This window comes from Salvelinus sp. IW2-2015, linkage group LG9 (assembly GCF_002910315.2).
Source record: "Salvelinus sp. IW2-2015 linkage group LG9, ASM291031v2, whole genome shotgun sequence".
NCBI lineage: Eukaryota > Metazoa > Chordata > Actinopteri > Salmoniformes > Salmonidae > Salvelinus > Salvelinus sp. IW2-2015.
In genome coordinates this window covers 19,417,319-19,444,356 of record NC_036849.1, presented here as the reverse complement: position 1 = coordinate 19,444,356, position 27,038 = coordinate 19,417,319, and the positions used below count along the sequence as shown (strand labels likewise).

Below are 27,038 nucleotides of genomic sequence, written 5' to 3'. Positions count from 1 at the left end.
GTGGGTGCTGCTATGGTGACCAGCGAGCTGAGATAAGGGGGGACTTTACCTAGCGGGGTCTTGTAGATGACCTGGAACCAGTGGGTTTGGCGACGAGTATGAAGCGAGGGCCAGCCAACGAGAGCGTACAGGTCGCAGTGGTGGGTAGTATATGGTTTTTTGACAAAACGGATGGCACTGTGATAGACTGCATCCAATTTATTGAGTAGGGTATTGGAGGCTATTTTGTAAATGACATCGCCGAAGTCGAGGATCGGTAGGATGGTCAGTTTTACGAGGGTATGTTTGGCAGCATGAGTGAAGGATGCTTTGTTGCGAAATAGGAAGCCAATTCTAGATTTAACTTTGGATTGGAGATGTTTGATGTGAGTCTGGAAGGAGAGTTTACAGTCTAACCAGACACCTAGGTATTTGTAGTTGTTCACATATTCTAAGTCAGAACCGTCCAGAGTAGTGATGCTGGACGGGCGGGCAGGTGCAGGCAGCGATCAGTTGAAGAGCATGCATTTAGTTTTACCTGTATTTAAGAGCAYTTGGAGGCCACGGAAGGAGAGTTGTATGGCATTGAAGCTCGTCTGGAGGGTTGTTAACACAGTGTCCAAAGAAGGGCCAGAAGTATACAGAATGGTGTCATCTGCGTAGCGGTGGATCAGAGACTCACCAGCAGCAAGAGCGACATCATTGATGTATACAGAGAAGAGAGTCGGCCCAAGAATTGAACAGGCCCTCTGATTTGACACACTGAACTCTATCAGAGAAGTAGTTGGTGAACCAGGCGAGGCAATCATTTGAGAAACCAAGGCTATTGAGTCTGCCGATGAGGATGTGGTGATTGACAGAGTCGATGGCGGTTAAGATATCGTTTAGATATAGATATAGGTCTGTAGCAGTTTGAAGAGGGGGATGACCGCAGCTGCTTTCCAATCTTTGGGAATCTCAGACGACACGAAAGAGAGGTTGAACAGGCTAGTAATAGGGCTGGCAACAATTTCGGCAGATCATTTTAGAAAGAGAGGGTCCAGATTGTCTAGCCGGGCTGATTTGAAGGGGTCCAGATTTTGCAGCTCTTTCAGACCATCAGCTGACTAGATTTGGGAGAAGGAGAAATGGGGAATGCTTGGGCGAGTTGCTGTGGGGGGTGCAGTGCTGTTGACCGGGGTTTGGGGTAGCCAGGTGGAAAGCATGGCCAGCCGTAGAAAAATGCTTATTGAAATTCTCAATTATAGTGGATTTATCGGTGGTGACAGAGTTTCCTATCCTCAGTGCAGTGGGCAGCTGGGAGGAGGTGTTCTTATTCTCCATGGACTTTACAGTGTCCCAGAACCTTTTACATTTTGTGTTGCAGGAAGCAAATTTCTTATTTTCTAACTGCCTGTGTATATTGGTTTCTAATATCCCTGAAAAGTTGCATATCACAGGGGCTGTTCGATGCTAATGCAGAAAGCCACAGGATGTTTTTGTGTTGGTTAAGAGCAGTCAGGTCTGGTGAGAACAAAGGGCTATATCTGTTCCTGGTTCTAAATTTCTTGAATGGGGAATGCTTATTTAAGATGGTGAGGAAGGCATTCTTTTTAAATAACCAGGCATCCTCTACTGACGGGATGAGGTCAATATCCTTCCAGGATACCCGGGCCAGGTCGATTAGAAAGGCCTGCTAGCTGAAGTGTTTCAGGGAGCGTTTGACAGTGATGAGTGGAGGTCGTTTGACCGCTGACCCATTACGGATGCAGGCAATGAGGCAGTGATCGCTGTCATCTTGGTTGAAAACAGCAGACGTGTATTTAGAGGGCAAGTTGGTTAGGATGATATCTACGAGGGTGCCCGTGTTTACGCCTTTGGGATGGTACCTGGTAGGTTCATTGATAATTTCTGTGAGATTGAGGGCATCAAGCTTAGATTGTAGGATGGCTTTGGTGTTAAGCATGTCCCAGTTTAGGTCACCTAGCATCACGAGCTCTGAAGATAGATGGGTGGCAATCAGTTCACGTATGGTGTCCAGAGCACAGCTGGGGGCAGAGGGTGGTCTATAGCAGGCGGCAACGGTGAGAGACTTGTTTTTAGAGAGGTGGATTTTTAGAAGTAGAAGTTCAAATTGTTTGGGTACAGACCTGGATAGTAGGACAGAACTCTGCAGGCTATCTCTGCAGTAGATTACAACACCGCCCCCTTTGGCAGTTCTATCTTGTCTGAAAATGTTGTAGTTAGGAATGGAGATTTCAGAGTTTTTGGTGGTCTTCCTAAGCCAGGATTCAGACACGGCTAGGACATCCGGGTTGGCAGAGTGTGCTAAAGCAGTGAATAAAACAAACTTAGGGAGGAGGCTTCTAATGTTAACATGCATGAAACCAAGGCTATTACGGTTACAGAAGTCATCAAAAGAGAGCGTCTGGGGAATAGGAGTGGAGCTAGGTACTGCAGGGCCTGGATTCACCTCTACATCACCAGAGGAACAGAGGAGGAGTAGGATAAGGGTACGGTTAAAAGCTATGAGAATTGGTCGTCTAGGACGTCCGGAACAGAGAGTAAAAGGAGCAGGTTTCTGGGGGCGATAAAATAGCTTCAAGGTATAATGTACAGACAAAGGTATGGTAGGATGTGAATACAGTGGAGGTAAACCTAGGCATTGAGTGATGATGAGAGAGATATTGTCTCTAGAAACATCATTGAAACCAGGTGATGTCATCGCATGTGTGTGTGGTGGAACTGAAAGGTTGCATAAGGTATAATGAGCAGGGCTAGAGGCTCTACAGTGAAATAAGCCAATAAACACTAACCAGAACAGCAATGGACAAGGCATATTGACATTAAGGAGAGACATGCTTAGCCGAGTGATCATAAGGGTCCAGTGAGTAGTGAGGTTGGTTGGGGTCACGGCGATTCAGACAGCTAGCCGGGCCATGGGTAGCAAGCTGGCAGAGGATTGAGGTCTGTCTTTAGCCACCTCGTGCAATTTCGTCGGTAGATTAGTGGGGTTCCGTGTGGTAGAAGGGACCAATCCAATTGGCAAAATATTTATAGTTATAGTGGCCCAAGAAAATTGTCCGATAGACCTATTCAGATAGCAGCCGAAAAGACAGCTAACGATTAGCGGGCCGCAGATGGGCGTTCAGGTTACGTCGTAACGGAGGGGCCAGTTGGATAACTCCCTCGGGCAGATAACGTCGGTAGTCCAGTCATGAAAGCCCGGTGGGGCTCCGCATCGGCAGTAAAACGGGTCCGGATAGTTGATTGCAGCCCAGGAGTGGCTGATGGAACTGGCTAGCTCCGGAATAATTTATGTTTGCTCCGGGACCATTGTAAGCCAATAGTCACTCGGTTAGCAGCTAGCTAGCTGCAAGATCCAGATGTAAATGTCCAGAGCTGGCGGTAGAAATCCTGGGATATGGAGAGAAAATAGGTCCGGTATGCTCTGGTCTGAGTCGCGTTGTACAAAACTGGGACAGCTGATGACCGCCAACCGTGGATAGCTGAATACTAACGTTAGCCAGTGAACTGGCTAACCTCTGGCTAACTTCTGGCTAGCTTCTGTTGTGGATTTCAGATTTGAGGTGAATAATTCTTCTTTTTTTTTTATTGGTGAGGCGAGTTGCAGGAGAGTGTTTTGAAGTTGAGTTTAGAAGAAAAAAATATATATAAAAAGATGCGAAGAAAATATGTAAATATATATATACACGGGACAAGACGAGGACAAAAGGACTCTGACTGCTAATCATTATAGTGTATACAATGTATACACTATAATGATTCCAAGATGGCATAGCAGTCAGAGTCCTTTTGTCCTCGTCTTGTCCCGTGTATATATATATTTATGTATACTATACATAATGTATACTATACATAATGTATACAGAAGGAGCGGTAGAGATACTCTGAATGATCGGCTATGAAAAGCCAACTGACATTTACTCCTGAGGTGCTGACCTGTTGCACCCTCGACAACCACTGTGATTATTATTATTTGACCCTGCTTGTCATCTATGAACATTTGAACATCTTGGCCATGTTCTGTTATAATCTCCGCCCGGCACAGGCAGAAGGGGACTGGCCACCCCTCATAGCCTGGTTCCTCTCTAGGTTTCTTCCTAGGTTTTGGCCTTTCTAGGGAGTTTTTCCTAGCCACCGTGCTTCTACACCTGCATTGCTTGCTGTTTGGGGTTTTAGGCTGGGTTTCTGTACACCACTTTGAGATATCAGCTGATGTAAGAAGGGCTTCATAAATTAATTTGATTTAATTTGGTATTGACAGTATTGAAAAACCATCCCGTAGCTATTTCCAAAAACCCTGGTATAGGGTAAATACGGTATACCGCCCAAGTCAACTATGTAGTAGTGTGTGTTTCCCAGCCTCTGTTTTGGACTTAGGAACTGTAAAGAGACCCCTGGTGTTAGCCTCCTATATTCTATATTCTATTGGAGGCTGACATGGGTGTGATCCATACATGTAGTAAAAGCCACCTCATCCCTCGTGTTAAAATAATATGTTGTGTTGGGTTGGGTTGCAACCTGAGCTGTAGTGTTTCAACTATGACAAACAAGCTTTGTTTTGGTAGCTTTTGATGTTTTATGAAGCCAGGGGAATTGTTGGAATGTAAAGTCATGTTATTTACTGTAAGGTGTTGCTCAACATTGTTGAAGAAGAAAAGCCCATAAGATGAGGGATGCGGTGTTAGCAGCGTTTCCTCCAAGTTATGACAGGTAATAATGCTGTTAGTGGGAAAAGTAACGGCTTTCTCAGGTTCGCTCGTTGGAGTGGCAGTGGGATATGGTTACTTTAAAGGTTGGCTTTCCAAGCTTAGACTGCTGGCGGTTTGTCACGGCCGTCTGAAGTGAAGGTGACCAAAGCGCAGGAAGTGTTCATCATTTATTAAATAAAAACTGAACACTGAAATACAAAAATTAAAATACGACGAGAACGACCGAAACAGTTCTGTCTGGTGCAGACACAAAAACAGAAAACAACTACCCACAACACACAGGTGGGAAAAGGCTACCTAAGTATGGTTCTCAATCAGAGACAACAATAGACAGCTGCCTCTGATTGAGAACCACGCACGGCTAAACACAAAGAAATAGAAAGCATAGAAAAATGAACATATAATGCAAGACATAGAATGCCCACCCCAACTCACGCCCTGACCAAACCAAAATAGAGACATAAAAAGGATCTCTAAGGTCAGGGCGTGACACGGTTATTGTAAAACAGCATCTCATTTCACTAAACAAGCTTACAAGAAGGGTACAAATGTATCTGTTTGTATTCCCCTCCAATTGGGGACTTTTACAACACTTTCTCCTAGAAATACTACTGCTTGTCAGATGGCAGACAACATAAATGTGTATTTATAGCGTTGTTTCCCTTCCTTGGTAAATTAGCCTCCTACAGTATGTGAAAAGTAAGTAAAGAAAGTGAACCATTTGTTTCTGTAGTCCCCAGTGCAGCACAGCCCAGGAAGAGCTCTGTCATACACTGGCCCTATCTCATCACACCGTCATTTACCCTCACAAACCAAGCATATAAGAGGGAAATACATTGCTTCCTATATACAGTACCTATTGTATTTCATCTCAAAGCATACCTGGATTTTCAATCGGAACTTAATAGGTTGGTAGCCTCCTCTTGGGGTGAGAAGCTATGAAAACTGTTATCTCTCTCTCTCTCTCTCTCTCTCTCTCTCTCTCTCTCTCTCTCTCTCTCCCTCAATTCAAAGCAGCTTTATTGGAGTGGTAAGACACTCCAATAAAGCTTTATTGGAGTGGTAAGACATTTCAAGTGGTATATTATCAGCTATGTACATACAGTGTTTTAACAATGTACAAATAGTAGAGGAAGATAAATTAACACAAAAATATTGGTGGTATTCACAATGTTGTTTGTGCTCCACTGGTTGCCCTTTTCTCATGGCAACGGGCCAGAAATATTGCTGCTGTGATCTCTCTCTCTCTCCTTCTGTAATAAAGGATGCAGCCTGACTCGATACTCCTTCAAGTGGGAAGGGAGGCTTCGATCTGCTTGCAGGGCAACTGTAAAACATTCAAAGGAGTTTTGTTCAAACTTTCTCAACAGATGAACAATATTAGTACTGCCAATGAACTGCTCTACTGTGGAGCAATCGTAAACACCACAGTGATCATAAAATATATTTTAATGTTGCTCACTTATAGAGTGCACTGTGATATCTGTCACTGTGACTCATTTTATGAGATTACCATTCCTGTCCAATGCTGTAGATGGATAAGAATAGCACAGAATGGTGTTGAAATGCACAACTGTATTGTTGTGATTAGACTGAATGAAATCACCCATAGCCTGATGTGGACCAGATGTCTCTCAGTCTCAGACAGGTGGAGAGCAACCCTGGGCTGTTCAGACAGGGTTAGAATGTAACACGACCACAGGTTAACCTGTGTAAAATAGAGTAAGTACTTCGAACAGTAGTATTGGAAGGGCTGTAGAGATATAGTAGGCTACACATGAAAAAGGATACATGGAATGGCTTTGTGGCCTACATAATGTAGTTCAGAGATTATGCTACTGTAGCAGTCTGTGCCACGCTGGCCACAGAAATGTATGTACACTTTAAAACTGTCATATTCAGTGCTGTTAGCATCCTGTTTAAAGCAGGCTGAAATGTTTAATGGATGTTGAGATAAATGTATGTTGTCACTCTAGGGTGAGGGAAAGGAATGCAGCGATGGTGTTGCCTCTAGACCCGGTCTTATCACTCTCTCCCCCCAGCAGCAACAGAACAGCACACTGACAGCACTGTGTCACGGGAACAAAGTGGTCTACTCGCTACTCAACTCCAACATGGCACTCACTTTCTCTCTGTCTGAGTCACACCACTCTCACTTGCTAAGAGAAGGGAAAAGCCATGAATCACTCCAACACAAACACACACAGCTGGAGAGCACTTTGAAGGGAGGAAGGGAGGCTGGGAGGGAGGAAGGGAGGCTGGGAGGGAGGGAGGCTGGGAGGGAGGAAGGGAGGGAGGAATGGAGGAAGGGTGGGATTGTGACAATAATTTCTCTCCAGCTGCCTGCTTCTGAAGTGGCACTGTACGGTGATCTCAGTTGATGGTTTGAGAACAACACTCCATTAACTAACTGTATACTGAAAACCAATATGAACGCTGCATGTTAAGTGTTGGTCCCATGTTTCATGAGCTGAACTAAAAGATCCCAGACATTTTCCATACTCACAAAAATCTTATTTCTCTCGAATCATCATCCACCTGACAGGTGTGGCATATCAAAAAGCTGATTAAACAGCATGATCATTACACAGGTGCCCCTTGTGCTGGGGACAATAAAAGGCCACTCTAAAATGTGCAGTTTTGTCACTCAACAGAATGCCACAGATGTCTCAAGTTTTGAGGTAGCGTGCAATTGACATACTGACTGCAGGAATGTCCAACAGAGCTGTTGCCAGTGAATTGTATGTTAATTTCTCTACCATAGACCACATCAGCCCAGGACCTCCACATCCGGCTTCTTCACCTACGGGATATTCTGAGGAGGGGGTGCGGGTATAATAAAGCTCTTTTGTGGGGAAAAACTCATTCTGATTGGTTGGCCTATAGCCTCCCAGGCCCACCCATTGCTGCGCCCCTGCCCAGTCATGTGAAATCCATAGATTAGGGCCTAATTTATATATTTCAATTGACTGATTTCCTTCTCTGGACTGTATCTTGCTAAAATCTTAGAAATTGTTGCATGTTGCATTTATATTTTTGTTCAGTATAGGTAGGTATTATTATATCTGAACCACGTTAGAGCCCTAAGGTGAAGCACTTACAGGAATAGTTAAGTGAGTATGTTAAGTGTGTATCCTTTCTCTGTCATTCCATATATCATCCTTCTTGCATACTCTATATGAAAACAGATGGAGTGACCCTGTGCACCATTTTCCTGATGCCTTCCTACAGTGTGTGATATGTTGGGACAGGATACTTCAGGAGCCGAGTAGGATCTCTCAGGTTGCTGTCTAGAGGAGAGCAATAGGCCTGGGGAACACCTGGTGTTGTCTGTACAGTCTGCCTCCAGAGACAGTAGAGAGAGGAAGAAGCCACCCACAGCTGTATTTTGTTCTATGGTGCCTGACCAGCTGTAACTTTCACAGCTATCCAAATACTCTGCATGAGCCAGCGCACGTATGGCATTGAGTGACATGGGCTCTCCATGTCTGGCTATGTGTAGTGCTGATAGGGCTGTGTTGTTGCCTAGAGCCCAGAGGTATGAGGACATAGGCAGGAGGAGGCCAGTGGAGTATAACTGACTGCTTCTGGCTCAGGTTGCTCCCCCTGGGAAAGGCCGCTCACGACCTCTCCCCCTGGCCCTCTCCTCCCCCCTGCCCTCCGTCTCCTCTTCCCCTGGCCCTCTCCCCTGGCACTCCCCTCTCTTCATCTTGCTCTCCCTGTCCTCTCCCCCTGCTCTCCGTCTCCTCTCCCCATGACCCTCCACTCTCCTCCCACCTTTCCTCCGTCTCCTCTCCCCCTGGCCCTCCCCTTTCTTTCCCCCTGCTCTCCGTCTCCTCTCCCCCTGGCCCTCTCCTCTCCCCCTGTCCCTCCCCTCTCCTCCCCCAACCAAAAATATTATATTTTCAGCTGTTTGAAGCTGGTGTACAAAACCGAAAGTAAAACACGCAAAGAGTAAACTTAAGAACAGGGAGCATAGAAATAGAAAATAACAGATCTATCTACCGCTTCTTAGACTTGCTTTCAATGAGAATGACAGATCTGTAATGCACATTTCTATGTGAATTTGGTCAGGTTGCCAAAACAGTTTGCAGATTTCAAATCAAATCAAACTTTATTTGTCACATGTGCCGAATACAGCATGTGTAGACCTTACTATGAAATGCTTACTTACAAGCCTTTAACCAACAATGACATTTTAAGAAAATAGAGTTAAATATTTATAATAATAATAAAATGCAAATTAATTACTTAAAAATCATACAATGTGATTTTCTGGATTTTTGTTTTAGATTCCGTCTCTCACAGTTGAAGTGTACCTATGATCAAAGTTACAGACCTCTACATGCTTTGTAAGTAGGAAAACCTGCAAAATTGGCAGTGTATCAAATACTTCTTCTCCCCACTGTAGGTCCTGGATGGCTGTAAGCTTGGCCCCAGTGATGTACTGGGCTGTACGCACTACCCTCAGTAGCGCCTCAGGCAGATGCCGAGCAGTTGCCATACCAGACAGTGATGCAACCGGTCAGGATGCTCTCGATGGTGCAGCTGTATAACTTTTTCAGGATCTGGGGACCCATGTCAAATCTTTTCAGTCTCCTGAGGGGGAAAAGGGATTGTCGTGCCCTCTTCACAACTTTCTTGGTGTTTGACACCAAGGAACTCGAAAATCTCGACCCGTTCCACTACAGACCCGTCGATGTGAATGGGGGCGTGTTCGGCCCTCCTTTTCCTGTAGTCTACGATCATCTCCTTTGTCTTGCTCACGTTGAGGGAGAGGTTGTTGTCCTGGCACCACACTGCCAGGTCTCTGACCTCCTCCCTATAGACTGTCTCATCGTTGTTGGTGATCAGGCCTACCACCGTTGTGTCGTCAGCAAACTTAATGATGGTGTTGGAGTCGTGCTTGGCCACATAGTCGTGGGTAAACTGGGAGTACAGGAGGGGACTAAGCACCCCCCGTGTTGAGGATCAGCGTGGCAGATGTGTTGTCGCCTACCCTTACCACCTGGGGGCGTCCCGTCAGGAAGTCCAAGATCCAGTTGCAGAGGGAGGTGTTTAGTCCCAGTGTTTAGTCCCTTAGCTTAGTGATGAGCTTTGTGGTAGGGCTGGGCGATAAATCAATATCAAATCAATATCAATAATTATCAATAACGATATAAAAATGTTTAGATTCATTTTCGATAATGTCGATATAGAATAATTAGGTACAGCAGTCCATTTCACCTCTGTGACGCAGCAAGAACGTGCGGAGAAGGGACAATATGCACTTGGAGAGGTATACGCCCACTAAAAACCACTAAGCACCTCGAGTGATAGAGTAGCCACTATTAACCACGAAAAATGAGTGATGTAGGTGAAAACAGTGGCAGTGATAACCATGGAGAAGGAGCAGCTTCCAACTAAATAATTACTGATAAAAAGGGTTAAACTGTTCTGGTAATTTGGAAGTGGTTTGGCTTTCTGAAGTCCGACAAAGAGCAGAGCTATGTTCGGTGCAAATTGTGCTGTAGACAGGTGGCTACGAAGTCTGGTAATACGACAAACCTTTTTCAACATCTGAAGCAAAATCCCTCTTTGGAAAATGCAGGAAGTTTGAGTTTGCCACACGGTATTGATGTTGGCCCGAAGCAGTCAACACTGACAGTGTTTATGCCCTACAAGCAAACATTGAAAAGACAAAGACATCACAAATGCTATTATGCATTGCTAAGGACATGCTACCAATTAGCACAGTCGAAATGGAAGGTTTCAAGAGGCTTATCAATGTAATTGACCCCCAGGTACGTGCTCCCTGGCCACAAACATGGAACAATGTTCCTTCAAGTATCATTTGGTGTAGCTCACATACTTCTTTTTTTTAAACCTTTATTTAACTAGGCAAGTCAGTTAAGAACAACTTCTTATTTACAATGACAGCCTATCAGGGAACAGTGGGTTAACTGCCTTATTCACGGGTAGAACGACAGATTTTTACCTTGTCAGCTCAGGGATTCAATCTAGCAACCTTTCGGTTATTGGCCCAACGCTCTAACCACTGTTTGTTCAGGCATTCTTGAGTTTGAAGCAGATATGCACCTTTTAAACATTATTTGATTAATATCGTGATAATTATCGTTATCAAATTAAAAGATATATAGATATTGTGATAATTTATTTGCCATATCGCCCAGCCCTTCTTTGTGGGCACTACAGTGTTGAACGTTGAGCTGTAGTCAATAAAAAGCATTCTCACATAGGTGTTCCTTTTGTCCAGGTGGGAAAGGGCAGAGTGGAGTGCGTTTGAAATTCCATCAACTGTGGATCTGTTGGGGCGGTATGCGAATTGGAGTGGGTCTAGGGTTTCCGGGATGATGGTGTTGATGTCAGCCTTTCAAAGCACTTCATGGCTACCGACGTGAGTGCTACGGGGCAGTAGTCATTTAGGCAGGTTACCTTCGCTTTCTTGGGCACAGGGACTATGGCGTTCTGCTTGAAACATGTATGTCATGTTTTGTCTTTGATCATCATGTCTTGTCCCTGTGCTTCCCTCTGCTGGTCTTATTAGGTTCTTTCCCTCTTTCTATCCCTCTCTCTCCTCCTCCCTCTCTCCCTCTCCCGCTCTCTCTCTCTATCGTTCCGTTCCTGCTCCCAGCTGTTTCTCATTCTCCTAACGACCTCATTTACTCTTTCACACCTGTCCCCTATTTTGCCCTCTGATTAGAGTCCCTATTTCTCCCTCTGTTTTCCGCTTCTGTCCTTGTCGGATTCTTGTTTGATGTTTGCTGTCCTGTGTCCTTGTTCCGCCCTGTCGGGTTTTTGCCTTCTTCAGATGCTGCGTGTGAGCAGGTGTCTATGTCAGCTACGGCCTGTGCCTTCCTGAAGCGACCTGCAGTCTGTGGTCGCGTCTCCAGTCGTTCCTCTCTACTGACGAGAGGATTTCAGTTTCCTGTTTTGGAATTACCTTTGATATATCCAGAAGAATCATTGTTTGTTTGATACTGGAATAAAGACTGTGTTGCTATTACGTCGCTTTTGGGTCCTCATTCATCAGCATAACAATGTAGGTATTACAGACTCGGTCAAGGAGAGGTTGAAAATGTCACTGAAGACACTTGCCAGTTGGTCCACGCATGCTCTGAGTACATGTCCTGGTAATCCGTTTGGCCTTGCGACCTTGTGAATGTTGACCTGTTTAAAGGTCTTGCTCACATTGGTTATGGAGAGCGTGATCACACAGTCGTCCGGAACAGCTGGTGCTCTCATGCATGCTTCTGTGTTGCTCTGAGTACATGTCGGCGGCAGGTAGCCTAGTGATTAGAGCGTTGGACTAGTAACTGAAAGGTTGCAAGTTCGAATCCCCTAGCTGACAAGGTAAAAAAATCTGTCGTTCTGCCCCTGAACAAGGAAGTTAACCCACCTTTCCTAGGCCGTCATTGAAAATAAGAATTTGTTCTTAACTGACTTGCCTAGTTAAATAAAATAAAAAATTGTCCTGGTAATCTGTTTGGCCTTGTGAATGTTGATCTGTTTAAAGGTCTTGCTCACATTGACTATGGAGAGAGTGATCACACAGTTGTCTGGAACAGCTGGTGCTCTCATGCATGCTTCAGTGTTACTTGCCTTGAAGTGAGCATAAAAGGAATTTAGCCCGTCTGGTAGGCTCGCGTCACTGGGCAGCTCACGGCTGGGTTTCCCTTTGTAGTCCGTAATAGTTTGCAAGCCCTGCCACATCCAACGAGCATCAGAGTCGGTGTAGTAAGATTCAATCTTAATCCTGTTTTGATGCCTTGTCTGTTTAATGGTTCGTCTGAGGGCATAGCGGTATTTCTTACAAAGCCTCCGGATTAGTGTCCTGCTCCTTGAAGTGGCAGCTCTAGCCTTTAGCTTTAAATGTTGCCTGTAATCAATGGCTTCTGGTTGGAATATGTATGTACGGTCACTGTGGGGAAGATGTTGTCGATCCACTTATTGATGAAGCCGTGGACTGAGGTGGAATACTCCTCAATGCCATTGGATGAATCCTGAAACATATTCCAATCTGTGCTAGCAAAACAGTCCGATAGCATAGCATTTGCGTCATCTGACCACATCCGTATTGAGTGAGTCACTGGTACTTCCTGCTTTAGTTTTTGCTTGTAAGCAGGAATCATGAGGATAGAATTATGGCCAGAAATGGAGGGTGAGAGAGAGCTTTGTAAGTGTTTCTGTGTGTGGAGTAAAGGTGGTCTACAGTTTTTTTTCTCCTCTGGTTGCACATGTGACATGCTTTTAGAAATTTGCCTGCATTAAAGTCCCTGGCCACTAGGAGCTCCACTTCTGGATGAACATTTTCTTGTTTGCTTATGGTCTTATACAGCTTGATGAGTGAGGTCTTAGTGCCAGCGTCGGTTTGTGGTGGTAAATAGACGGCTACGAAAAATATAGATGAAAACTCTCTTGGTAGATAGTATGGTCTACAATTTATCATGAGGTACCTCGAGATTACCTTAATATTAGACATTGTGCACCAGCTGTTATTGACAAATAGACACACACCCCACCCCTCGTCTTCCCTGAAGTAGCTGTTCTGTCCTGCCGATGCACGGAAAACCCAGCTAACTGTATATTATCTGTGTCGTAGTTCAGCCACAACTCGGTGAAACATACAATATTACAGTTTTTAATGTCCAGTTGGTTGGATAGTCTCGATCGGAGCTCATCCCGTTTATTTTCCAGTGATTGCTCGTTGGCTAATAGAACGGATGGTGGAGGCTGGTAACCCACTCGCCGACAAATTCTCACAAGGCACCCTGATCTCCGACCCCTGTATTTCCTTATTTTCTTCATGCAAATGACGGGGATTTGGGCCTTGTCTGGGAGGAACATTATATCCTTTGCGTCTGACTCATTAAAGAAAAATCTTTGTCCAGTTTGATGTGAGTAATCGCTGTTCTAATGTCCAGAAGCTCTTTTAGGTCATAAGAGATGGAAGCATCAACATTATATACAAAATAAGTTACAAGCAATGCGAAAGAATTGGTTACGAGCCCGTAAAATGACAGCCATTCCCATTGACCCACCCAAGCCAGTGTGGAGCCAGTGTGGAAAACATTACCCGAGGATTAACATCTCAGTCCTTAAACCTTCCGTGTCAGGCTTCTTGGTACAATGCAAATGTGAGATTATCTGGCAATGTGAGAGTACCTGCGATCTGAGCTTGGAGAAGGTGATTTGAAAAGGTGTCACCAGTTTATCATATTAAGCCCCAGTCTGTCACCTCAGACTGTGCAGTGTCAGTGTTCACAGAACAGGGAGAAAGTGATTTAGTCTGCAGCACATTCAAGGAGATTTGTGATATGCCTCACTGTTACTGTGCAGAAATCTCACGTTGTTACAGTGCGTAGGGCTAAAGTGATTATAGCACATCCAGAATGAGCTGAGCCATCACTCACGTACAGTAGTAGTAGTAGTAGGGTTTTAGCTCTGCTCAATGTCAAACTGCTTATCCAGGGATTTGACAGTATTTAACGTGTCAAGATGCACTCTATTCCCCCTAGGATCTCTCAGGGGAGATGTTCCATCCAAAAGGCCCGATTCAGAGAGGGGCACTGTCAGGTCAAAGCCAATTATGTCAAGGACAAAGCGTCCTCTAAAGCTGTGCTATTCATAGAAAGTGATAACAGTCATGATGGTACTGGTAGATAGTGATGATTCATGACTTGTCTAGTAGAGTGCTGTAATTAGGGATGACCTTATACTGTACATCTGCAAGTTAAATCAGCCAGTGTAAATTTACTCGTCCTAAGCTGACTCTCTCCCTCCCAGCTGTAGAGTAGAGGCACCTATCTCACAGCCAGGCTCACATCAATTGAGATCCATTCATGAATGATGGATGGTGGTTAGGCTAGCAGCGGGCTGCCCTACCTGCCCCCTCCCTCCTCTCCCTCCCTCCCCTCCCTTACCTCCTCTGTATTGGCCAGGTGAGACGGGAGGTGAGTGTGTGGGCCTTGCCTAGCGTGTGTATGATACATAATTCTGCCCTGAGACAGGAGTGAGAGATGAGGTAGATGGGGAGGAGAGATGGGGGAGTGTGAGCCCAGACGTGGGGGCCAGACAGAGCCCGGACCAGCCTGGGCTGTGAGAGGAGAGGAGAGGAGAGTGAACCGATCTGATTAACGAGGGCCTCTTGCCGTGCTGCTGGCACTCAGACAGACCTGACGGCACAATATGAGAGACAAATCAATAGTGGCCTCGTATGGCCCAAATCACAGCTCCCCCTCCTCAGAGAGAGTGATTGCATGTGCAGTGGTGTCCACTGTGTTGATATGCCATGCAGGTTATTCATGTCGATTAAATTCAGAAAAGAGGAAAACAATGTTTTAAATTGGTCCTGGCCTGCATGTTTGTATGATATGATTCTGATTTCTGGTAGTGGTTTACATCATAGTGCAGTTGTTTACAGTGTAGTACAGTGGTTTCCACCATAGTGCAGTTGTTTACAGCATAGTACAGTGGTTTACATCATAGTGCAGTGGTTTACAGTGTAGTACAGTGGTTTCCACCATAGTGCAGTTGTTTACAGTGTAGTACAGTGGTTTCCACCATAGTGCAGTGGTTTACAGTGTAGTACAGTGGTTTCCACCATAGTGCAGTGATTTACAGCATAGTACAGTGGTTTCCACCATAGTGCAGTGGTTTACACCATAGTGCAGTGGTTTCCACCATAGTGCAGTGATTTACAGCATAGTACAGTGGTTTCCACCATAGTGCAGTGGTTTACACCATAGTGCAGTGCATACACCATAGTGCAGTGGTTTACACCATAGTGCAGGGATTTACACCATAGTGCAGTGGTTTCCACCATAGTGCAGTGGTATAGTAAGTTGCAGCAGCATCTACCTCAGCATTCACTGTTCTATCAGATGTGTTCTATTTTATAGGCTGTAGTTGAATTGCCATCATAAATGTCAAAAACCAATAGACAATTAGTGTCCTCAAGGCTGGAATATGTCATGAACGGTAAAAGAAAAAGAAAAATGCCTTCTAGACAGTAGTGCTATAACGTGCATGGATGGAGATTTTCCTCACGGGCAACATCTGAAGCACACGTGTGCATAGAGGACTTGAAATAATGTCTGAAGTAGTGTGTTTTTTAAGAGCTCAGGGCCTTTCACATCGGACTTCAGACACACAGCGACACAGGGCTGAATGCTGCTACTATATCACTCTGCTCTGGAGTGCTACAGCTACTGCTCTCTCCTCTCCTCTCTTTGCAGAATCCCTTCCTTCAGATGAAATATTGTAGAAGCACAATCTCTCAGTTAGCAGCAACATCAGCACATTCTGCCTGCCTGCTACGTTGGGAAAAGAACATTAGAAATTTCAGTGTTTACGCTGCCAGTGAGTGCTGTAAATGCAATCACAAGGTTTTCAGAACGAGGGCATTTTATGATATTTATTTTCAGATAGTGGGCTCCCTCAGTAAGCAGTATACTGTAGGAAAATAACACTATACAGTCTGTGAACACTGAGCAGTGATATGGTTACGGCTGCTGCAATATTACTGTAGTAAAAAATGTAAATGCTTACAGCTTTAATAAATCACATCCATTAAACATTGATGTTATTTATTTCTTGCGGGATTCCCATTTATTAATGTGTATGGAACTAGAACATAGTGTAAAACAGGCGTGAATAATCGTCCTGTTAATTATTCATAAACTGCTTAGTGATTCTCTAACAGAGACATTCATTAACCACATGCTGAAGGGTGTTTGTATGCTCTTATACTAATATTAATTATATTGTATAACATTCATACAATGAAAATTCTGGTTGGAAACATTAGTCAGAAACAACCAGAAAGTGAATAAAAATATATTGATATACAGATATACCAAATATACTATATAATAGCAGTTTCCAGTGTATAGCTGTAATAACTACTGTATATTGATGACAAGAATGTGGTGAAAAGACAATTAACTGTTATCAGTATTTACATGGTCTCTTACATGGTCTATGACTTAAACCAAATCCTCCATACCTAATAAGCCCTTACAGAAAAACCACATGATTTCACATGTGGAAAATCACATGATTTCACCTGAAATTTCACATGAAAACATGTTTTCGGAACACTTCACATGTTTTCACGTGTAGTTTCATGTTATTTAATGTTGCTTCAGATGTTGTCACATGTTATCACATGAACTTCACATAAGATCACATGACAGCATGTGTTTTTGGAACACTTCACATGTGATTAAATGTGAAATTAATTTGTTTTTTCCATAAGGAAGGCATCATCAGGTGATATCTTCAGCAAAGTGCATGCCAAGTGCCTCTTGTCTCATGAGGTAGGCCTAATCCAACCCAAAGCATTGAACAGCTGCTGTTCTCTTTCATTATGCTCCTCAGCATACATTTAGCTAGATCATTATGAACTCTCCAATCAATTACTTCAGCCTCATTTGTACTGGTGACTTCAGAAAGTAGACCCCTTCCCTTTTTTCACATTTTGTTACGTTACAGCCTTATTGTTAAATTGATCAAATAAAACATGTTCCTCATCAATCTACACACAATACCCCATAATGACAAAGTGAATAGATGTTTTTAGAAATGTTTGCAAATTTATGGAAAATAAAAAACAGAAATATCTCATTCATACCCCTGTCAATACTTTGTAGAAGCACCTTAGGCAGCATTAACAGCTGTGAGTCTTTCTGTTTGTCTCTCAAGCAACTCCAGTGTAGAAGTGGCCTTGTGTTTTAGGTTATTGTCCTACTCAAAGTTAAATTCATCTCCCAGTGTCTAGTGAAAGGCAGTTTGAACCAGGTTTTCCTCTAGGATTTTTCCTGTGCTTAGCTCCATTCTGTTTATTTTTTTATCCTGAAAAACTCCCCAGCTCTTAACGATTACAAGCATACCTATAACATGATGCAGCCAGTGGCGATTTTAGCATGTAAATCTTGGTGGGGCAAACTCAACCAATTTTTTTAGATGCATGCCAGCAAAGCCACTACACGACACAACACTAAACAATACATGAATTGCACCATAACGATGACAAACGGTGGCAAAAAAATGTTAGGGCCTACATAAACCTGTCCCGACAGCGGCACTTTCCTCTCAGCACCACTAATACACCTGGCGGAGCCTCATCTGGCAGTGAAACAGTTCATTCAGTCTCATTTACTGCCTTTTTAAAAACCATAACTGATATGACTGACCTGCGTAAAAAAATATGTCTTTGTAGATTTGTGTAACTTGATAAGATCCACATTCTCCTTCAATGATAATGAATATCGACATGAGTTTTACTTTTGAACCGTACAGAAACATTATTACATTTATGTTCAGTAAATTCATAATGTTTGTTCTTATATCATTAACACTTAGCTCGAAGTATAAGCAAGTGCAAGCAAACAAGCTGCAATGAGGTAAGCCTATTCGGTCAGCACTTTCAAAATAAACACAGACAGAAATTCAGATAGATGTTAGTTCAGATAAATTCTTAACTTTACTTTTCTTTAAGTCAACTTACACACAGAGAGAAAGGGAGGGAGAGAGAGAGAGAAAGAGAGAGAGAAAGACGCGGTTAGCCTACCATTTGTATTTTATTAGGCCTAAATGGTCTTAAAAAGGAAGGAAAATACAATCACGAGGATCCACTTTTATAGACAATATACCGAAGCACAGACAGCACATTGTGCAAACAAAACAACCCTCGCAATATCAACTGGAATTACATGGGTCTACTAGCCTAATAAACATTTTTAGAAATTTTTTATTTTAATGGGAAGAGAATGTCACTGGCAAACATGGTTACAGACCGCAAAACACCAGTCTCAACGTCAACAGTGAAGAGGCGACTCCGGGATGCTCGTCTTCTAGGCAGAGGTCCTCTGTGCAGTGTCTGTGTTCTTTTGCTCATCTTAATCTTTTATTTTTATTGGCCAGTCTGAGATATGGCATTTTCTTTGCAACATTTCCTAGAAGGCCAGCATCCCGGAGTCACCTCTTCACTGTTGACGTTGAGACTGGTGTTTTGCGGGTACTATATAATAAAGCTGCCAGTTGAGGACTTGTGAGACGTATGTTTCTCAAACTAGACACTCTAATGTACTTGTGATCTTGCTCAGTTGTGCACCGGGGCCTCCCACTCCTCTGTAATACACAAACTGTATTCTGGTTAGAAACAGTTTGTGACAGTTATGTGAAGGGAGTAGTACACAGCATTGTACAAGATCTTCAGTTTCTTGGCAATTTCTCGCATGGAATAGCCTTCATTTCTGACTGACGATTTTCAGAAGAAAGGTCTTTGTTTCTGGCCATTTTGAGCCTGTAATCGAACCCACAAGTGCTGATGCTCCAGATACTCAACTAGTCTAAAGAAGGCCAGTTTTATTGCTTCTTTAATCAGAACAACAGTTTTCAGCTGTGCTAACATAATTGCAAAAGGGTTTTCTAATGATCAATTAGCCTTTTAAAATTATAAACTTGGATTAGTGAATCAGGCGCAGAGAGCATAAGTTCCACAGTAAGAAGTGCACCTTAATAACGCACCGAAAAACAATGCCCACAACACAGGGTGCGGAAAAAATGTGGACCAACCCAAACACACAGGGTACCAGGTCCGGAGCACGAACACCAAATATCATACACACGTAACATAAAAATAATCCCGCACAAAACAAGGGCGGGTAAACGTACTATACATAAGGAAGCCCATCAAGCACACAAAATAGACACAGGTGCAACTAATAAGACAAAACAAACAGACAACGAAAAAGGGATCGGTGGCGGCTAGTAGACCGGTGACGACGACCGCCGAGCACCGCCCGAACAGGCAGGGGAGCCAACTTCGGCGGAAGTCGTGACAATTAGCTAACACAACGTGCCATTGGAACACAGGAGTGATGGTTGCTGATAATGGGCCTCTGTACGCCTATGTAGATATTCCATTAAATATCAGCCGTTTCCAGCTACAATAGTAATTTACAATATTATTTCTGTTATATTTGATGTTATTTTAATGGACAAAAATGTACTTTTCTTACAAAAACAAGGACATTTCTAAGTGACTCCAAACTTTTGAACGGTAGTGTATATAAGCAATATAACAATTCAGATGTAGAAACTATTGCATAAGGGAACGATGAGTGGATAAGTGGCAAGCCGTAATTTCCATGTAGACATTGAGCGAGCTAAGACGGAGCTAGTCGATATGCCTGTTTGTTCAGCACTTTTGAAATGGACAGCGACATAATTCAGAACATGGGCTGTTTTTACAGTATTCTCCCATTACACCAAATCAGAACCATAGGATAAATAATGGGAGCATATAAGCAGACAATGAAAGCTCTTACAATATTCAATGATGGCATTTCTCTAAAACAGGCTATAGGCCTGAACAGTTGGCTATGTTCCGAGGGGAGAAGGACCAAATTCTTAGAGCGAGACACGTGGGCTACTAACAGCTTACTACACAACATACGCTTAGTATTACTTTCTTAGCTATAGTATACATATCCTGGCATATTACATAATTTATGCAGCAGCATAAAATTAATATTTTTGGACTCACCGCTGTTGTTCTTACATGAAGCTCCTTCTTGTGGGCAAACTTTGTATTCAAACTTTGTCATTAAAGTCTGGCATTCTCTGGATAAAGTCATGCTGGATTGACTGCATGGCCAATGTATTCAACTTTTTCTGGCCCATGGTGTTGCGTGTGAATGTTTATCCTTTTAAGCTAGGAAAAGAGACTCTTTCTGACAGATGTTTTAAATCCTTAAACCCAAACCCAGATAGCAGGCAAGGGAAGCAAAATAGCGATTGCTTTGCAATGCTTGCAGTTAGCCAGACACAGCACTGATTCCTTCCAAACCACTCATTGTTGAATTAGCGATTTCCGACATGCTGTATAATGTTTATGTCCAATGGCCAATGAGCACCGATACATTTTATCTATAATTTCTCTTCATATGACAAGGATTGAATAGGATTTGCCTGTAGATTGTCGACTTGATTCATGATGATACTGTTTGTCTAGCTAGCTAGCTAAGATTTTGTAAGTACAGTATGATGTTGATCAGTCCAATCAAAGCTACGGTAGATATAACGTGATTTGACGTCATTTGATCTGTAGCCAATGACCTTGATCCTTCTTGAATGGGCACTTCAAATGTAAATCTATGGCAGCACCCAAGGGGGATTGAACTGCCTAGCTCTCCCTGCAGATTCTGCCGTGACGTAGTGTCTCCATGAGTAACCGAACACTTAGTCAATCACGGCACAACTAGAGAAGATTACCAATGCCTATGCTCTGTGTGTTCGCTGGCTGCCCCTCCACCACGGAAAGCACTAAGCTACATAGGATAAAACACCTGCATTTTGGAGCTGCCTTACTCAATAAAAAGTCCATGTTTGTATGCGACTTTATTAACTCAATGATTATATATTTATTTACATTGTTTGCAAAATGATATGTGACACAACTTAATGCCAGGATAACATGCAGAGTGGTACTCAGTAATGTGTTGTATTGGATTTGCCCCAAACTTAACACTTTGTATTCAGGACAAATAGTATATTGCTTTGCCACATTTTTAGCAGAATTACTTTAGTGCATGTTTTGGAATATTTGTATTCTGTACAGGCTTCCTTCTTTTCACTCTGTCAATTAGGTTAGTATTGTGGAGTAAGTACAATTTGTTGATCTATCCTCAGTATTCTCCTATCACAGCCATTCAACTCTGTAACTGTTTTAAAGTCACCATTGTCTCATGGTGAAATCCTTGAGCAGTTTCTTTCCTGTCCGGAAACTGAGTTAGGAAGGACGCCTGTATCTTTGTAGTGACTGGGGTTCTTGACATACCATCCAAAGTGTAATTAATAACTTCACCACGCTCAAAGGGATATTCCATGTCTGTTTTAATTTTTTCACCCATCTACCAATAGGTGCCCTTCTTTCTGAGGCATTGGTAAACCTACCTGGTCTTTGTGGTTGAATCTGTGTTTGAAATTCACTTCTCGACTGACAGAACTTACAGATAATTGTATCTGTTGGGTATAGAGATGAGGTGGTCATTCAGAAATCATGTTAAACACTATTATTGCACACAGATTGAGTCCATGCAACTTATTATGTGACACATTCTACTCCCCAAAAACATAATTCCACTTTGACATTATGGGTTATTGTGTGTAGTCCACTGACCAAAATCAATTTTAAATTCAGGCTGTATCAACAAAATGTGGAAAAAGTCAAGAGGTGTGAATGGTTTCTGAAGGTATTGTAAATAGTGTGAATAGCCAAAGGATGTTTGGCAGAATTAAAGGGATCCTCAATGGATAATTTTTGTTCATTCATCACCTTAGCAGAAGACTGCCCAATCAACAGCCCGAAACAGTGAGCCCAAATAGACAAATGTATTAGTCATCAATATTAACTCCTCAAAGCAGGAGTTAATATTGCATTGTCTTTTTCTTTAGCATTTGTGTCAACCTGTTCTCCCATTCTGCGTGGTGTGTCAAGGCTTCATTAAGACGTAAAATACTAGAAATCTCACCCCACCATTTTTCCTTGACATTTTTAAGGTACCTATTTTGGAAAATATGGTAAATATGGTAAAAATATGATCATTGATAAAGATTGAAGCCTGAATCTTAAACCAGCAGCACATTCAATGTAATGCTCTGCAATTATGTCAAATTATTCTGCAATGATGTAAATTATAACTTTTTTCTACCCATCCGGTGTCTGGGTAGATGAATCCCCTGTTTCCAGAACACACTCTTAGAAAAAAGGGTTCCAAAAGGGTTCTGCAGCTGTCCCCATAGAAGAACCATTTTTGTTTCCAGGTGGAACCGTTTTTGGTTCCATATAGAATAACTAATTTAGGTTCTATGTAGAACCATCTGTGGAAATGGTTCTACCTGGAATCAAAGGGGTTCTACCTGGAACCAAAAGGGGTTCTTCAAAGGGTTCTCCTATGGGGACTGCCGGAGAAGCCTTTTAGGTTCTAGATTTTTTTCTAAGAGTGTGGAGTCACAGTGAATAATCTCCCCCTGTTAAAAGGTGGTTGATGAGCTCCTGTTGAGGGTAGCGTTTTTTTTGTCTACCTCCTCTCACTCTGAAAACCTCAATTTTGTCTTGACAGGATGATGAAGTGGTGCTCCAGTGTGTCGCCTGCATCCACAAGGAGAATCGCAAGTTCTGCCTGACTGCAGAGGGGCTCGGCAATCGACTGTGCTACCTGGAACCCACATCAGAGGCAAAGGTAGGCACATAGAAACGACTTACTGTGGAGAGGAGTAGGGTTGTCACGTTATTCGTTGTTTGTTTGTCTCAAACTAAAATGTTATGCAAGAAAACATGAGACAGAATTTCAGCCTGGCTCTAACGCTAAGATATAATAAAGTATTTCCTACCGGAACTAACATCTTGAATGTAGAATTATCGCCCTTATCTTTTCAGAGTGCCTGATTCACCTACCGTTCAGTGTAGATGATAATGTTGTGAGAAAGGGTGTATTTGAGTCAGAGATAAGGTCTTCCAAGGTGTTCTCCATAGAGCACAGTGAGTGAGATGAGAGAATGCCAGGACATGTTAACCACATGTTCACTGAGTTCAGAAGTCCATATACATGTAACCAGGGTCTTTCCGTAACCAGGGTCTTCAAGTAACCAGGGTCTTTAAGTAACCAGGGTCTTTACGTAACCAGGGTCTTTAAGTAACCAGGGTCTTTAAGTAACCTGGTCTTTAAGTAACCAGGGTCTTTAAGTAACCAGGGTCTTTACGTAACCAGGGTCTTCAAGTAACCTGGGTCTTTAAGTAACCAGGGTCTTTACGTAACCAGGGTCTTTAAGTAACCAGGGTCTTCAAGTAACCAGGGTCTTTAAGTAACCAGGGTCTTTACGTAACCAGGGTCTTCAAGTAACCAGGGTCTTTAAGTAACCAGGGTCTTTTACGTAACCAGGGTCTTTAAGTAACCAGGGTCTTCAAGTAACCAGGTCTTTAAGTAACCAGGGTCTTTACGTAACCAGGGTCTTTAAGTAACCAGGGTCTTTAAGTAACCAGGGTCTTCAAGTAACCAGGGTCTTTAAGTAACCAGGGTCTTTAAGTAACCTGGGTCTTCAAGTAACCAGGGTCTTTACGTAACCAGGGTCTTTAGTAACCTGGGTCTTCAAGTAACCTGAATGTACACTTAATCAGGGTCTACACTCGTGATCAGGGTCTACACATGTAATCAAGGTCTACACACGTAACCAGGGTCTACACACGTAACCAGGGTCTAACACATGTAATCAAGGTCTACACACGTAACCGGGTCTACACACGTAACCAGGGTCTACACATGTATCAAGGTCTACACACGTAACCAGGGTCTACACACGTAACCAGGGTCTACACTGTAATCAAGGTCTACACCCGTAACCAGGGTCTACACACGTAACCAGGGTCTACACATGTAATCAAGGTCTACACACGTAACCAGGGTCTACACACGTAACCAGGGTCTACACATGTCTACACATGTATCAAGGTCTACACACGTAACCAGGGTCTACACACGTAACCAGGGTCTACACATGTAATCAAGGTCTACACACGTAACCAGGGTCTACACAATGCTGAATGTCTCCAAGAATGTTATAAATTCACTGGGTTAAATGACGAGTCTCCCCCTTGCCCACTGCTTGCATGTACTGTGAGAGAGAGACTCACGAGTGGGTGATTGCATGGAGTTTATTCAGTACACTTTTATAAAAGAAGAGATTAGTCATAAATGGAACGGAAACAGATTATTTATCAACTGTACCCCCTTATACTCCACTGAAAGCAGCCAAAACAAGGTAAATAACTCAGTGCATGCACACACTCCTATTGAATATGCATTCACCTGCCTATGACATCTTGATTTACTCAGTTTATCAAGAGATTTACCATTCAAATGAAAGATTATTACCAATATGTTGTTATGTAGTTACATTGGTAAAAACAAAGTCAAATGAATTGTATGATTTTATAATTTATTAATTAATGCATACATGGCTGTCTCTGAGAAATGTTGTCATCAAAATGTTCAAATGTAATAATATTGAATATTGGCCATCCTGGACCCCAAAGAATTACCATCAGCATTGGCCCTAAAAGAAATCAGATCCAGCTCTCTAGTAACCAGGGACACGCTGAGAGCAGCACAGAGGCAGCTTACTATACCACATTATCCGAAACAGGAACCAATCACAGTCACCTGATTATACATGATGCAACAATTATTATGTATTTTTTTTTCGTGATTGTACGTCTCAGCAGGCCTCCAGTTTTATGATAATGCTCAATTTGGAGAAATTAGACCATGTGGTTTTTCTTGATTAGTTCATAAACAAACTGTGGTTGTTTGCTATAATTGCTCAATGTTGTAATACAGCCTGGTGCTTTGTCATTGCTAATGCATTTGTGGTTTGTGCAACTACGTGCAAAATCACTGCAAGTTTTATAAGGATGGATTGAGCGAGGCTTAATTGTTTTAAAAACCAAATCAGCATTTGTCACATCAAGGATGTAGGTCTCTCCTGAATTACTTACAACACGTGACAATTCTTACTATTTCAAATGCGATTAGTTTCATTTGTCACGTTTCGCTTGCTTGTAGTTTTGGAATATACTTGGGGGAAAAAGCACCATTGCTGTTCTATAGAACTAGTTCTATGAAAGCATAGCAATATTGCACTTTAAAACATTGCAGCTGTCCAAGTGACAATATTACACAGTAAAGCCAGTCACCCTCATCAGCGCTTCCTAATTCCATTCCCTCTGTCACTGTAACCTGGCATGATTAGATTTTTCAGCATTGATTGTTCTTTTAATCATAATCCATTTAAGGTAGACTCAGCTAAATGACGTTGCCACAAGCAGCACCGGAGATATTGAGACAAGCGAGATGCAACACTTCACTCTCACACAATCACACACAGTATCTGCGCATGTGCACGGGTTCACTTCACTATGTACAGCGTGGTAGCCATGGGACCAAAACAGCGGAGAAGTTGGGCCTTGCGCTTCAACGCTCTTAGTTGTTGTGGAAATTGATCTACTATGCTGTGTATTTTCTGCCTCTATGTCATATCACTGAGTCTACCTTTAACATTGTCTCCGATTAATTTCAATGTGGCTGGGAAGCCAGTTACATAGACGCTGAGATAGAGACACAGACACAGAGAACATAAGAGAGCAAGAGAGTGTGGAGTGATAGTGATTTATGTATGCACTGCTTAGCTACAGTATTCCCCCTCTTCACCCCCACCCCACAGCACTCACCTAGGGATGGAAGGAGAGGCAATGGGAGGGTCTGGATGCTTTCCTCCCAGATGGGATGGTAATTACACTAGACAGGTGTAATGGATGCTCTTCCTGTCTGCCACTTTTTCTTTATTGCTTGGTGTTTGTATGAAACGCCGTCATCCCCCAGGGACAGGACCAGAGACGGGGAAGGGAAAAACGACTCAACTAACTGCAGTACCACTACACTTTAAAAAAAAAAGGGTTCCAAAAGGGTTACTTGCGGAGGGATAGTGTTTTTACCAAGAACCGTTTCGAAGACATGGGTTCTTAGTAAGGCAAAGGGTTCTACGTTGAACCTTTAACATCCTAAGAACCATTTTTGGATGGAACGGTTCTTTGATAATTCTTTGGAAAGCAAGAAGGGTTCTACATAGAACCATATACTATTTTCCAGAATGCTCTATTGCAAGGACAATTTCGGGAAATTCTTGTTTTACTGTAATATATGTGTTTTTGCATGTCACTTTGCAAGCCTGCATAATGTGACTTGCAGGCCTGATGTGGCCTGTAAACCAGGAGATTCATAACACCACAGTGTTAGGGTATACAGTGCATTCGGAAAGTATTCAGACCCCTTGACTTTTTCCACATTTTGTTACATTACAGCCTTAATCTAAAATGGATAAAATATATATTTATTCTCATCAATCTACACACAATACCCCATAATGACCAAAACATTTCTGCAGCATTGAAGGTCCCCAAGAACACAGTGGCCTCCATCATTCTTAAATGAAAGAAGTTTGGAACCACCACGAAATAAACTATTTAATCCACTTTAGAATAAGGCTGTAGCGTAACAAAATGTGTGAAATGTCAAGGGGTCTGAATACTTTCCGAATGCACTGTAACTAGGCCCTCGAAATAATAAAATGTTAAAGGCTAATAAGGTTGGTAGAACCGTTCATAGAGGGTTTTAGGCAGAACCCTTCATAGAGGGTTCTACTGTATGTATAATCATACAGAGGGGGTTCTTTGAAGAACCCTCTGCAAAGGGTTCTACCCAGCACCAAAAAGGGTTCCCC

General features: G+C 42.8%; 1 protein-coding gene across 1 annotated transcript in view; it reads left to right on the top strand.

Moving 5' to 3' along the window:
• Window positions 1–27,038, top strand: part of LOC111969023 (ryanodine receptor 3-like) — a 190,657-nt gene that overhangs the window by 27,696 nt on the left and 135,923 nt on the right. The window contains 1 exon segment of the mRNA XM_070445284.1: window positions 22,826–22,945. Within this exon segment, the coding sequence (XP_070301385.1) occupies window positions 22,826–22,945 (120 nt within the window).